This window comes from Lathamus discolor, chromosome 4, assembly GCF_037157495.1.
Source record: "Lathamus discolor isolate bLatDis1 chromosome 4, bLatDis1.hap1, whole genome shotgun sequence".
NCBI lineage: Eukaryota > Metazoa > Chordata > Aves > Psittaciformes > Psittacidae > Lathamus > Lathamus discolor.
In genome coordinates, this window is record NC_088887.1 from 112350759 (window position 1) to 112364185 (window position 13427).

A 13427-nucleotide genomic window follows, 5' to 3' on the forward strand; every position below is an offset into this window, starting at 1 on the left:
TTGACTTCTATAGCCATAATCAAATAATTAAACAGATCTAGTTAAGTCAGTATACTTCTTTATTTCTAGTGCAGAGTAATTATACTGGAATAAAGCCACTTTAATTCCAGAATAGACTGTCCACATGGGGAGTTATACTGAACCAGCTGTAGTAAAATAATTGTTTGACTACAGCTTTACCACTTGGTTCCCCCTGAAAGCAAGCCATCAACATAAAAATCTTGCCTTTTTCACAGAAGCTGAGCCATGTTGGCTCAATCCTACTCCATAAACAAAGGCAAAGGGCTTTGCCATCAGAATGAACACAACGTAGAGAACAGCAGATTTTACTTCTCAATTCAGCACTGAGTGGGAAGGTGCAGTGATGCACTTGCGGTTTTTGATCACTTAAAAGGTTCTGAGATGCTCTGGGATGTGGAATGGAGAATGTGGATAGAAAGTGAAGCCTTTTGTGTAACGTGCGATATATTTTATAAAAGTGTAGTCCATCACAGAGATCAACTCCAGATGAAAAGAGCAGAAGATGGGCTACTACTGCAGCATTCCCTCCCTCTGCTGCCCCATGGATACCCCTTGCCTGGCAGGTATTGCCTCTTCCCTCCACTTCTCTGCCACAGCCTCAAAGAGAGCCATCCTCAGTCTGCCTTGACCTTTTAAAGCATGGAAACCCTAAGGGGCTAGCTTGCACCTCAGCTTACATCAGTGCAGAGGAGACACTGGTCCTCTCAACTTCTTTGTACTGCTGTCACTTATGAAGTGAGTTGAAGAATGAACAGACCTGCAAAATTCTGCTTATTGATCTGTGTCTTTGTTTCACTAACATTAGTTTAAATGTTTTAGTATTCTATGCTTAAAGCACAGGCTTCAGAGCTGGCTGATTACATATTATGTGCATCCAATATCCAATTTTTGCAGACGAAGGAATTCTTGCTTCAACCACACAGCTATTCAGTCAGAGGTATGTCACCTCAAAGGTCCTTTATAATTTGGCTCCCCAAGCTCTCAATATGATATGATAATGCACAGTTCTTGCAAATGTCATTTGAACTAAAAATGTAAGAAATCTGGGTCACAACTCACCTCGATCTGTGTCGTACAGGAAGACAAAACGGTTCCATTCATAATGATCCAGCAAGCTCAGGAGGGCTCCCCGCAGAGATGGCCGCAGCTGCAGCACGAACTGACTCTCACCCTCTGTGGGGAAACTTGGTGTGATGAGGGAGATGTGCAAGGCGCTGCAGAATGAGGTCAAGGTGTGTACTGATCTCTTATCATATAGTCCAAAAATGGCAAAAACTCCTCTAGAATACTGGGAGCAAACTGAAAGAAAAACAAAACAAAACCATGAAGTTCATCTTGTGACAAAATCTGTACTTAGGCATTCCAATATCCCCAAACTTTTAATTTGAAGATTTTAACTTCTGCCTGTACAGTTAACTTCACTTTTCACGTTTCATTCTGGAAACCAGTAAATAGCCGAATAACACTTTGTCACTTTTGGATCCCAGTCATTATCAATAATGTTTTTACTCTAAAAGAAAATATAAAATAAATAACATGTACTTTTGCACATGACTGAAAATTCAACATACGCTGTTTTAACTGTAGCTCTGGACATTATCAGGTGTTGATAATTTCCATTTCCATTATCTTAAGATGAAAAGTGTTCACATTTTGAAATTTTCAATTATCACAAAAATGTTACCAACCTCGTAATGTAAATAAATGTAAAATAAAATAAATGTAAAATAAATGTAAAATAAATGTAGACATTTTAAATTGCAACAGTGTAGAACCCTTACTCCCATTTAAGCAGGGAGTTCTCGCGTTGCATTAGAAGTCTACTACGGACATGGAGTAAAATCCTACTTCATGAATAACCTCCTTGACTTTAAGAGATCAGTTGAAGGGAAACACAGTAAGTCAACATGACCAGACTTTTGCCCAAAACCTTTTATTTCTACTCTGTGTCAACCGCAAAACCAGAAAACAATGACCTGAATTCATAGTCTGAGTTTTGATTTGTTCTTGGACTCATTTAAGACATAAAGACCTTTATTGATTTCAACAGACCGGATAAGGGCTTTACTGATCTATACACATAAAAGCAGACATAAGGGTATTTTCTTGAGAAAATACTACCTCTCTAGGAACTCACAAAGGGCTCAATGAACACACATCCTGACTTTTTTTCAAGTACAATACAACTTATTAGAAATTGAGTGACTATTGAGTGTTACCAATCCCAGAATCACAGAAAATGGAGAAAGGAGCAGCCAATTATGGGATCATTGTATCCATTTTCTCCTATGTATTTACTGTGCTTTCATGTTCCACAATCTCTTTCCTTGCAACCCGTTCATGCAGCCTGAAGATGTGAAAACCTAAGGCACATCCTTTAGATGCCCTCCTCTCTTCTAGCCTGGAGTTCACAGTCATCCTGTGAGAGCACTGCAGTTAGGGTACCATACACATTTAGCAAACAGGCTGACTCAAATCAGTTCAGCTTTAATTTCTCAATATTGCATTTACTGCATAGAGAGCAAAAAATACAAACTCTGCATTTTTCTCCCCAGACTTCAGATCTGATGGCAGAACTGGAGTAAGTGGCTTGAGGGTAGTTCTATGATTTTATGTGTTGCCCCACTATTACAATCCCAACCTAAGGATTTTCATAGCCAGATTATATATAAGTAAAGCTTTTTAGAAAGCTTTATTTCTTCATGTAAGTCCCCATTCAATATGTTGATACACAGCTCTTACAAGTCCTCTTAGTGTTTTCTTTGCTGGACCACACAGCATACATTCTCCAAACCCATCAAATGACTGGTTTGCCATTCCACTAACAACCCTAAAAAGTTTTGTTTTATGCTTTTCCAGTTTTATCTCATATTTCTTAAACAAAGATGACCAACATGTTTAGAATTTCAGTTGAATGCTTTCTGATTTTTTTTTATATTATTCCCCCATCTCTACTGTAAAATACTTCGGCTGACATATCCTAACATCACATTTCATTTTTCTAAATCTTCATGTCTGTGATGGCTGACAGTCATTTCAGGATAAAAATTCTGTTCCTTCTTACTTCTGTCCCATTTCCAAATGATGAGTTTATGCTTATAGCATAATATTTTTATTAGTCACTATTATTAATTTTTCATTGTCACATTTATTACTGTACTCCTCAAAATTATTTACTTCCACAGTTACATTCTTAGCCTGTTCTAAACTTGTACTGACGTTCGTGTCTGCCTCACCAGCAAATTCTATTGGGGTACCCAGACTTTTTATTTCTGTGTCTACTATAAAATCAGTCTCTTCTTAGTATCTTCCTCCTGAAGCTATGCTTCTCCAGCCTGGTACCTCCTCTTCTACTAGCATTTGTTGCACCTTTCTCTTAGTTTCATGCCTGCTTTTTAACTCTCCTATTTGTCTCTATTTTCATAAATCACTTAGGAGAATGTCAGTTTTACTTCATTCTCTTGGCAACTCAAAGATATGGATTAATCCCATACCGTCTACCTTAATAAATTCTGGTTGCATTTTATGCCATTTTCTGTGTATAGCCATATTTTAAGTCTTTTTTCCATCTAAATCTGTTCTATAACTTTATAGTCTATAGATGTTAAGCTGCTAGGTCCATTGTTGCCAGGATTTATGACCCCCTTTAAAAGTAAGTACTATTTTTCCTATTCACTGATTACAAGTATCATAACTCATTTAACAGCTCTACTAAGAAGCACGTGTTACTTCATCTGCCCTTCAGTAAAACAATTCTTTAAGAACCACAGAAGAAAGAGGCGATTTTGCTGTTCCCGTTAGACATCACACCTCTTTTAAGGTCAACATCCTCCTTGAGTGAAAATCAATGTGAAGTATCTATTAGTTTTATGTCACTAACCAGATTTTCCTGGTTTTCTGTTCCATCACCAATATACAACAGCTTCAATTATTTTCCTATTTCCTGCCTTTGTATTTAAAGATGTAAATGACCTTCTACTGTTGTTTCCATGTCCTTTTCAAGTTTCAGTTTTCATTGGCAGCCCTAACTTAGGCTCTTATTTCTGCAGGAAATGTCTTCTATACCTCCTGATTTCTTCAACACAATCTTTCTTACTAACAACCCTTTTAAAACACTTGTTTCTTATACATTTCTTGTATAATTATTCATTCAGTTCTGGAGTCACATCCTGCGTATTACTTTCCCCTACAAAGGGATTTCTCAGTGTTTTACAAGTGTTTCTATGAGGAAATGGCAGGCCTCCTCTATTTTAAAACACAGTCCAGTTAACTCTGCCAACTGAAATAGTTGAATGTAAACCTTGTGTACATAAGTGGTAGTTACTTCATGTGTTTTCTGTTTAGAGAAAATCCTTGTTAAGGACCTGCATTGCCTTAAATTTTTGCAGCTTTAAATGGCCAAACGGCACTTTACGTAACATGCGGTCCATACAGAGATTGTACACTTCGTAGAGTTAAAGCTCAAATTCATTCTCAGGATAGAAAAGGGGAAAAAAAAAAAAAAAAGAGACAGAGAAACAAGTCAAGCTTTAAATTTCATTAAATTATATGATATGACCCTAAAATATTTTTAACTAAAAATAACATAATAATAATTCTTCACATTTTCAAAGCAAACTACCTTTGCTACAGACTAGATCAAAATACAATAAAACTTTATCTGACTATCATTAAAGGTCTGAAATAATCAAGCAAAGAAAACTTGCGCTACTGTAGTCGAGAACAAGACTGGGAAGTTATTGAATAGTGTCCTTTGCTCCTTGATAAGAAAAACATGCTAAGATGAAGGTTATGAATTTTTTTTCTTACTCAGTACAATATCCACAGAGAGGAAAAGCACCTGTGACACTATGGAGATTAGGCTTAAGCATATGCAGAAACGCTGCAACACTCCTGAATCAATTTTACAGTAATCAGCAGCGACCACAAAAATCAGCAAATCCATGAGGATTTGCATTCTGACTCACTACTGTTCTCATGAAAATGCCTCCAGGAAAACATGACTACCTGGATTTCCCAATTCTCTATCTATTTCTTTTGCAATTCTAAAGGCATTTTACTTATTATAAATGGACTAAATTATGCTAGGTAAAACACTGTCTCACATTAGAATTCTAAGAAAATTTTGTTTGAGATTTTTTTTCCCCATAAATATAAAGCAGTGACAAATACACTTTCATGAGTATACTTTGAAATACACTGAATAATAGTTCATCTCTAAACGAGACATCTCTTCATAGCTGATAACTTAATGCCGGTATTACACATGTGATTTTCTCCTGCAAGATTTGCAATGCCACCAAAGATAGGATGAATGCAGAGGTCAGACTCCAGAGAAGATGTTGCAATGCAACTTACATAGTCAAGAGAAAGTTATTGCAGTAGATGTAATATGAACTAGGTATCTTCTATTTTAGAAGCTTGAACTATGTGATAATACTGCCACTTTAAAAGAATAGGTGACTCATGGGACCTTCTGTTAAAAAAAGAAATCATAATGCCAAAAGGGCAAAAATTGTACACTGCAGGGTTTACTGAGACATACAGTCAAGCCACATCCAGTCTTCCTTCTTTGTGAAAGAAAGACTTTGCGAAGTCCCTGTTACTGTCTGAAGACAGGTCTCACACTTTAAACAAAAATTTGTTTTAAAAGAAAAGCAAAAAATCAAACCCCAACTTCTTATTCATTGATTTCCAGAAGTTATACTCATTTAGTTTAAATTCTCTAAATAGTACACAGGAAGTCAGAGTCCAAATACATGTAATCATAACCATGGGAATTACATAGAGAAGGTCAAGTGAAAGTTTGTAAGAAATGTGTATGTATATATATATATATATACATATATATACAGCTGCACACATATTACATATTGGTCTTGTTTTATTATTTAGTCACACCTAAAAGTTTAATAGTTTCTTCAGAGGAAAAAAAAAAACAACAATGAAGTCTGATAAGCAAACAACAGCACTAGTTTTGCTCAGCAGCCTATATGGTACCTATACATATAGGTAGGAATCTGGAAGACCCACAGTCTAACACAGAGGTAACATGGTAGATCTTGCTTCAGATCCATGACTCAACAGCCTCCGAGTCTTCCAGGACACAAGCGCTGGAATGAGCACTTAAAAAAGCTTTTCCCTGGGTTTAGGCTCCTACATGGGAAGCCCTGGCACAGCTGTCTGTTACAGATACACTGACAGAATCACTGACCTGCCAAAAACTCACAAACCGTAGCAGCACCAAAACTGAAAGACTCGGAGCAGTTTGCATGATGGAAGTTTTCCAGATATGAGGACTCTTTCATTGCTCTCTCTTAATTTCCTCCTGTGCTTTGGAGATCAGGACAGGGAGTGCAGATTGTGGTCAGTCCAGTAACAACTTGTCTCTGACATTCCTTTCTCATCCTGTTCCCCTAATCTGGTGTGGGGCTCCCCTATGGCATACAGTCCTTCAAAAACTGCTCCAACAAGGGTTCTTCCCATGTGCTACAGATCTGCAAGAACTGCTACAACACAGGTAATCTGTCTAGGGTACAGTCCTTCAGAAAAAGGCTGCTCCAGCACAGGTCCCCCAGGGGCCACAGTTACTGCCAGAAAACCTGCTCCTGCATGGGCTTCTCTCCATGGGTCACAGATCCTGCCAGAAGCCTGCTCTGGTGTGGGCTCTCCACAGGCTGCAGCTTCTTTTAAGGGCACATCTACCTGGTGCAGCATGGGGTCCTCCATGTGCTGCAAGGGAATAACCTGTGTCACCACTATCTTCCCCACAAGCTGCAGGGAAATCTCTGCTCCAGCACCTGCAGCACCTCTACCCCATCCTTCATCCTTGATGTCTGCAGGTTTTTTCTCCCACATTTTCTCACACTTCTCTCTCACTGGTCCTATGCAGTGTTTTACACCCTTTCTTAAACATGTTATCACAGGCCCCACAGCATCAAGGATGGGCTCAGCTTTGGCCAACAGTGGGTTTGTTTTGGATCTGGCTGCAAAATGGCTCTGTATGACATGGTGGTTGCCCCTAGCATCTTCTCATAGAAGCTACCCTTGTAGCTCCCTCCAAACCAAAACCTGTCCTTCGAAAGCCAATGCACCTGGTAAACTCCAGACAGCAATAAATTTCAGAAACATTTATGAGTCACATTTCCTTGCTACCATAATAGTACATTAAGGCTTTCATTTGAGGTGTGCCTGCAATGCTGTGAGTGGACCACGTGCTCATGGATTACAGTCACATACTCTCTATTTTGTTCAGCTGCTGTGCACCTGCATTTGCCAGCACTGATTTAAAAGTACTGGGCAAATTTTCTCAACCTAAAGAACTCCTAAAACCTAAGAAACAAATCTAAAGAACCTAAAAATCGAACCCAAAGAACAGCTTAGCCATTTGGAGATGCAAACTCTACAAGTGATATGAAGCACAGAGGGAGAATCATTTTAATCTAAGTAAGGACCTTCCTCCCAAGGTCAAACGATTTATCAACTTATATGCTTGAAAGCTCCAACACTGGAGATGAGATAAAGCAATATTTCTAAAAGAGCTCTTAGATGAGAGTTTGCTGTTAAAATACTAAAACATGTTTCTGTTCATTTTGCAAGAACATCCTAACACTCCTTTTCTCCTCTGTGCTGCCTGGTCCATCTCTTCCTGATCACTCCACTAGCCTTCACCTCCTGGAAGAGGACACAAGGCCATTTAGGGTTCTAGAATTACAAGAGAAGTGACGTAAATTCATTCCCATGTAATTTTTCAACTATCTTGCACCCAAATCCAGTACAAATTTGATACAAATACACTCTTCCTCTGGGTTGTGTTTGAGACTGCTGATTTCATACTAAATTATGCTGTTGCATTAAGAAAAAATCCCAGCACTGAGATCAACTTAATTAGGTATCTTCACAAATTAAATCACTGATATAAGATGACAGATAGGATTATAAGAGAGAAAACAGTGTTACATAAAGTGTGTAGATGAAGAACATTATAGATGTATTAGGACCAGTTTACTACCATCTTAAGAATTGTCTTGAATACAGAAGGATATTTTTAAATATTGCTGTCCCAAAAGGGGGAAAAAGGAAACAAGTAGTTTCTTACATATTATATGGTTAGATTTTTTCGTGCCTAATGAAACAAGCATGCATCACAACCCTATTAATTTTCTATTTATAGACCCTGTACCTTCTAAATCATCATCCACCTTTGCCTTTTGATCACAGAATTCTTCAAGCAAAAGAATTATCTTCCCCTGCATTCAAGAGGCATGCATCACACTTTGACATGCATCATACCTAAATCATTATAACCAGAAATAATACCGCATCATTACATTACCTAAATTCAGTCCATTCATATGCAATTTAATACAGCATTAATGATGGAGGTGAACAAAAAGAGACTAAATTAAGATTTTCCTGGTGAAAAAAAAAATAAAATTAATCACAAACATTATCCCCTCAAATGTTTATTTCTCTCAAACTTCTACCACACTGTGAGAAATGTGGCATGTTTGGCACTGAATCTCAGACTAAATTCGTACTCACATTCCCATGTCCCAGTTCTCGACATTTCAACTCTCTGGTCTATTTTGGACTATAAGCACTGGACAGGAAGGTCAGTCTCCTAGCACAATGGTCCAGCTGCCTTTGGTGTGGCTTCCAAGTCATACTCCAACATGTATCAAAAGGAGCGTGACCAGCAGGTCGAAAGATGCGATCCTGCCCCTCTACTCTGCTCTTGTGAGACCTCACCTGGAGTATTGTGTGCAGTTCTGGTGTCCTCAACAGAAAAAGGACATGGAACTGCTGGAACAAGTCCAGAGGAGGGCCACAAGGATGATCAGGGGACTGGAGCACCTCCCGTATGAAGATAGGCTGAGGAAGTTGGGGCTGTTCAGCCTGGAGAAGAGAAGGCTGCGTGGAGACCTCATAGCAGCCTTCCAGTATCTGAAGGGGAGCCTACAGTGATGATGGGGAGGGACTCTTCATCAGGGACTGTAGTGACAGGACAAGGGGTAACGGGTTAAAACTTAAACAGGGGCAGTTTAGATTGGATATACGGAGGAAATTCTTTCCTGTTAGGGTGGTGAGGCACTGGAATGGGTTGCCCAGGGAGGTTGTGAGTGCTCCATCCCTGAAGTGTTCAAGGCCAGGTTGGACAGAGACTTGGATGACATGGTTTAGTGTGAGGTGTCCCTGCCCATGTCAGGGGGGTTGGAACTAGATGATCTTGAGGTCCTTTCCAACCCTAACTATTCTATGATTCTATGATAAACATTACACTTAGTGGAACTTTATCTTGTAATTCTATAGTACATTCCAGAACCCTAAAAATACGTAAGCACTTGCACTAAAGGTCAGTGTACTTAGCTGGATGCATGAAGTTAAGCACGTTTTAAAGAGTGTGCAGGAGTATTTTTCTGGAGATCAACAGATGGATCCATCAAACTTGAGGTGCAGAAAATTGAAGTTTGCCTTTTATGTGTAACCCACAGAAATGGGTTACTTCTAGCACTGACTTGCCAGCTCATTTAAAAATACTCTCTTAGGAACAATGAAAACCTTGGTTTAATGTGCTAGATGGAATGGCAATTTGGGAAATGCAGTTTTGTTTGTGCAACTGCAGATGTGAGAACATATTGCAAAGCAAGATACACACTTGTTACATTTTTTAATTAATAATTAAGTTTCCAGAAACAATTTTTGTGAATTGTCTCTAAAAGACTATTTCTGCTCAAAGTCAATTCCTGAAACAATAGCAGGAAGTGATAGTGCATTTCTTGCCTATTGAATGGAAAATAGAATTGAATTTGCTTAATTAACATGCACAGTATTTTCTTCTTTTAAAATCAGTTTGAACACTGCAATATAGTATTTTGTGTGCAATGTCTTATACCAGATCACTAAGTTACAGAACATTAACTTTAGAAGGTTATCCTGAGAGATACCCAAAATAACGGAAAGAAGAGGGCCACAGAAACCAGACAAGACTGACTTGTAGATCCAACTACTGAGCGATTCTCCATGCTTCATATGGAGCAACCCTTGCCCTTCACAAACCCCCAAAAGTACTTGTGATCTTTCACACAAGTGTGTGTACATGTGCATGCAGGGAGACTGGAGAGTACTGTATCACCTGATCCTTACCACTTGAAAGTTGGGGGTTTAGATTTCTTTTTTTTTTTGGCCTGACTCTAAACCAGGAAAAGATAGGTTCAGAAAATGGAGCATCACAGCTTAAGATGGGTGAAAAATTAAGTGTACTGATTCATCCACTAGAGGTACCTCTCCTTAGCTGTAAAAAGAGACTGTGCAACTGCGAAAAACTTGGCACCTACATTTAGACAGCTACATTTATAAATTGCTTTAAAAGTCTCACTTTAGGAAATGTATCTCGGTTTTAATTCCCTGCCATCCTTAGATTCAACATGATCTGGAGCTGTCCTTTTCTGAGGCTCTTCTCATACAAGGGACACATATCCCTCCCAGACAGCAGCAGTAAGTATTTCTCAGATACAGGCTAGGTATTTCTGTTTTCCTGAAAAGTGATGACAATTCTGATTTCTTGATGGAGAACACAAAGTAGCCTGGCCTTTCATAAATTTCTACAAGAAAAACTACTTTCATATTTAAGTACTCTCCATCTGAAAATTTCAGCACCACTGAAGTATTTTACTTTCATTAATATATAATTCTGAATAATTTAAATCCAACAGAACATTTTTACACAACAAGAAAACATTTTCCGCTGGGTTTATTTGTAAAATTTCTCTTTCCACTGTGCCTTGGCTACTCTTTGATAGAATTTGCCTCATGAATTTCACATTTGCTGAATGCTAACAAATCTTTTCTCATTTTTACAAGTACTTTACAGCTCTCTCTGCAATAAATTATCTAGTCTTTGTGCCTTTGTCCTCCAGTCCTGTGCACTCCATGGATCCGGTATTTATAGCTGTGTGGCAATGCACATACACGTGCATTTCACTAACTCTGCCAAAACTTTCTATTTGAACACTCTCCCATATAGAATCCACACGCAGCATTTACCTTTCATAGTCATATGAATGAGAATCCACATTGGTACAGAAGTTATTTATTGTCTTTTTTAAAAAACTGATAAAAATATCAGCACCACGAGACTGCCAAGCTTTTCAAAAACATAAAAGTTTTAAAATAAGTTAAATGTGAAGCTACCAGGTCTTCTCAAGGACAAAATGTCTACAATTTTTTCTTTCTCCCCACCCCTCCCCCCTTTTTTTCCCTTCTTCTATCAGGATAGATGGCATAGAGCAGTGTAACAGATTGCATGGAAATTCGACTAGACTATAGTAAAAAAATGGTTTACTGAATCAATGGTAAAACTCCCATTTGCTTAATTGAAGTTAACATTTCAACTCAGATACTGATGTGGTAGTTAGAGATCTTTTTGAAAAATCGTATCACCTCCTCAGTTTGCCAGCTAAAAGAACACTTATGCTTGCTAGATGAATATCTAGAGAAATCATGCTTTATAACTCATCTACATTGCCTGTGTGATTAAACATTTTTTGCTTCTCTGTTTAAATATTTTTTTCTGTTCTTGGATTGATTCATTTCCTTGTGAGATATTTCTTTCAATCCAAATTTGAACCTCATCCAAACATTCCTTTGTAGAGAAAGTAAGTTTCTTTGCAGCTTGTTTTTTGCCCCCGAAATGTAAGATTTTATAAAACCTGCCTCTTTATCCCATTTTCTTGAAACAGAACAAAGAGAAGTCTGAATTTTGTTTTAAGAAGTAATCCTTTGATGGCCCACTTCTCTACAACGTTAGCTTTCTTTTTTCTTTCTATCTTGAAAAGGGAGAAAATAAGCACATTTAAACAGCCATTTTTCTTTCCAGAAGAACTGAAAAAAGATCAGTACAATTTTAAATGGAAGGGTATCTTATAAAATGTGCAGTTGATTACATAAAAATAGCTTTTTATACATAGCTACATAATTACAAATTTTCTTACGCAAAAGAAGGACTATTTGTAGTTTTCAGAAAAAAAATGGCAACAATAATTTTTTTCTTCATTTTGGGGAAATGTTAGTTTTGCAGTACTCCTGCCAGCAAAACTGTCATTGATGGAAATTAACTGAATGAAGATGAAGGTTCTTTAGGCAGTTGTCATTCAAACTTAAATGGTGATTTTTTTTTTTTTGGGGGGGGGGGAGGTGTGTGTGTCTGTTTTGTAGTTTTATTTTTAGAATTCAAGCCTGTACTGAGGGGATTGATGCCACATAATCCATTGCTGGAACTCTATTTTTCTTTCATTGGTGAGTCTGTTTCCCTATTTCTTAACTCTTCCACCACAATTTTCCAGCCAATTCATGCTGTCCACTGAAATGTGACATGCTCTGTCTAGTTCAGGCTTTTGAATGTTGGCAGAAGAGAAGCTGGGATTTTTACTACTTTCTTCCCTCATTAACAGAGTTTGGACCATCAAGAGTCCCCTCATTACCAACATAAATCACAGCTTACTATGATTCATTCTATTGCACAAGGACATAATCTTAATTCTTTCTACTTTGCTGTTTACCATTTAGAATGAATTAAACCATGGATTTCTTTTGGCCTCAGTAAGATAAACGGACATTCACCACTATGTTGATTAAATAATATAATTAATATACAACATTGCTGCCTTGGTCTGTCTCGGATCTAAGTACCTTTAGAAGAGCCACGAAACACGGTTTTTAATTTTTGAAAGCAATGTTAAGAGGATATATGTGATGAAAATCTTACCTGGTTTTCTGAAGTTTCCATGGGTTCATAAAAGCTATTATTTAATTATATACACCCTAACTTGAAAAAAAAATCAAACCCTTTTCAGTCATTTTTTGCTCACAGTTGGGACTTCCATAAGAAGAGATTCTGAGTACTTCTGATGTAATATGTCATTCATCCTTTCCTTTACTTCCTTCTCTTTGATGGTATGAAGCAGAATTTGAAACTACTATTACTGTCAGATAAATGGAACATGGTATCACATGATGCGATTACATACAACTTAGTCAGAGGGAAAGAACTCCTCACAAGATCCAGAAGAAAAATTCTGCTGCTGCCGTCTGCAGTCTGTGACTGTACATTGGCAGAACAGCAGTTGCTGACAAAGTGCACAAGACTCTGCTGAAGCAACTTCCCAGTCAAGGGGTATCTTCTGAGCCACCATCTCAGGGATCAAGATACATGAAGTCATTTGTTCTTAGTCTTCTCACATTTAACAACTATCATTTTATTTATAGTGGATAAGAGATTTTCATGCCTCCACTGATTTTTCTTATATGTTAGTGCAAGTGTGTTCTGGTGAGTAAATAAATTAAAAAAAATAATGGGAAATTTATTTTGTCATGTACATTCATATGTACTTCTTGGTTGGTTGGGC

The 13427-nt window shown here is 37.8% G+C and overlaps 1 protein-coding gene across 4 annotated transcripts in view; it reads right to left on the reverse strand.

Annotated features, from left to right (window-relative positions):
- Positions 1-13427, reverse strand: part of GRIA4 (glutamate ionotropic receptor AMPA type subunit 4) — a 225514-nt gene that overhangs the window by 149247 nt on the left and 62840 nt on the right. For all 4 annotated transcript variants that reach the window (XM_065678675.1, XM_065678678.1, XM_065678676.1 and 1 more), the window contains exon 3: positions 1081-1320. In XM_065678675.1, the coding sequence (XP_065534747.1) occupies positions 1081-1320 (240 nt within the window). The remainder of the gene's footprint in view (positions 1-1080; positions 1321-13427) is intronic.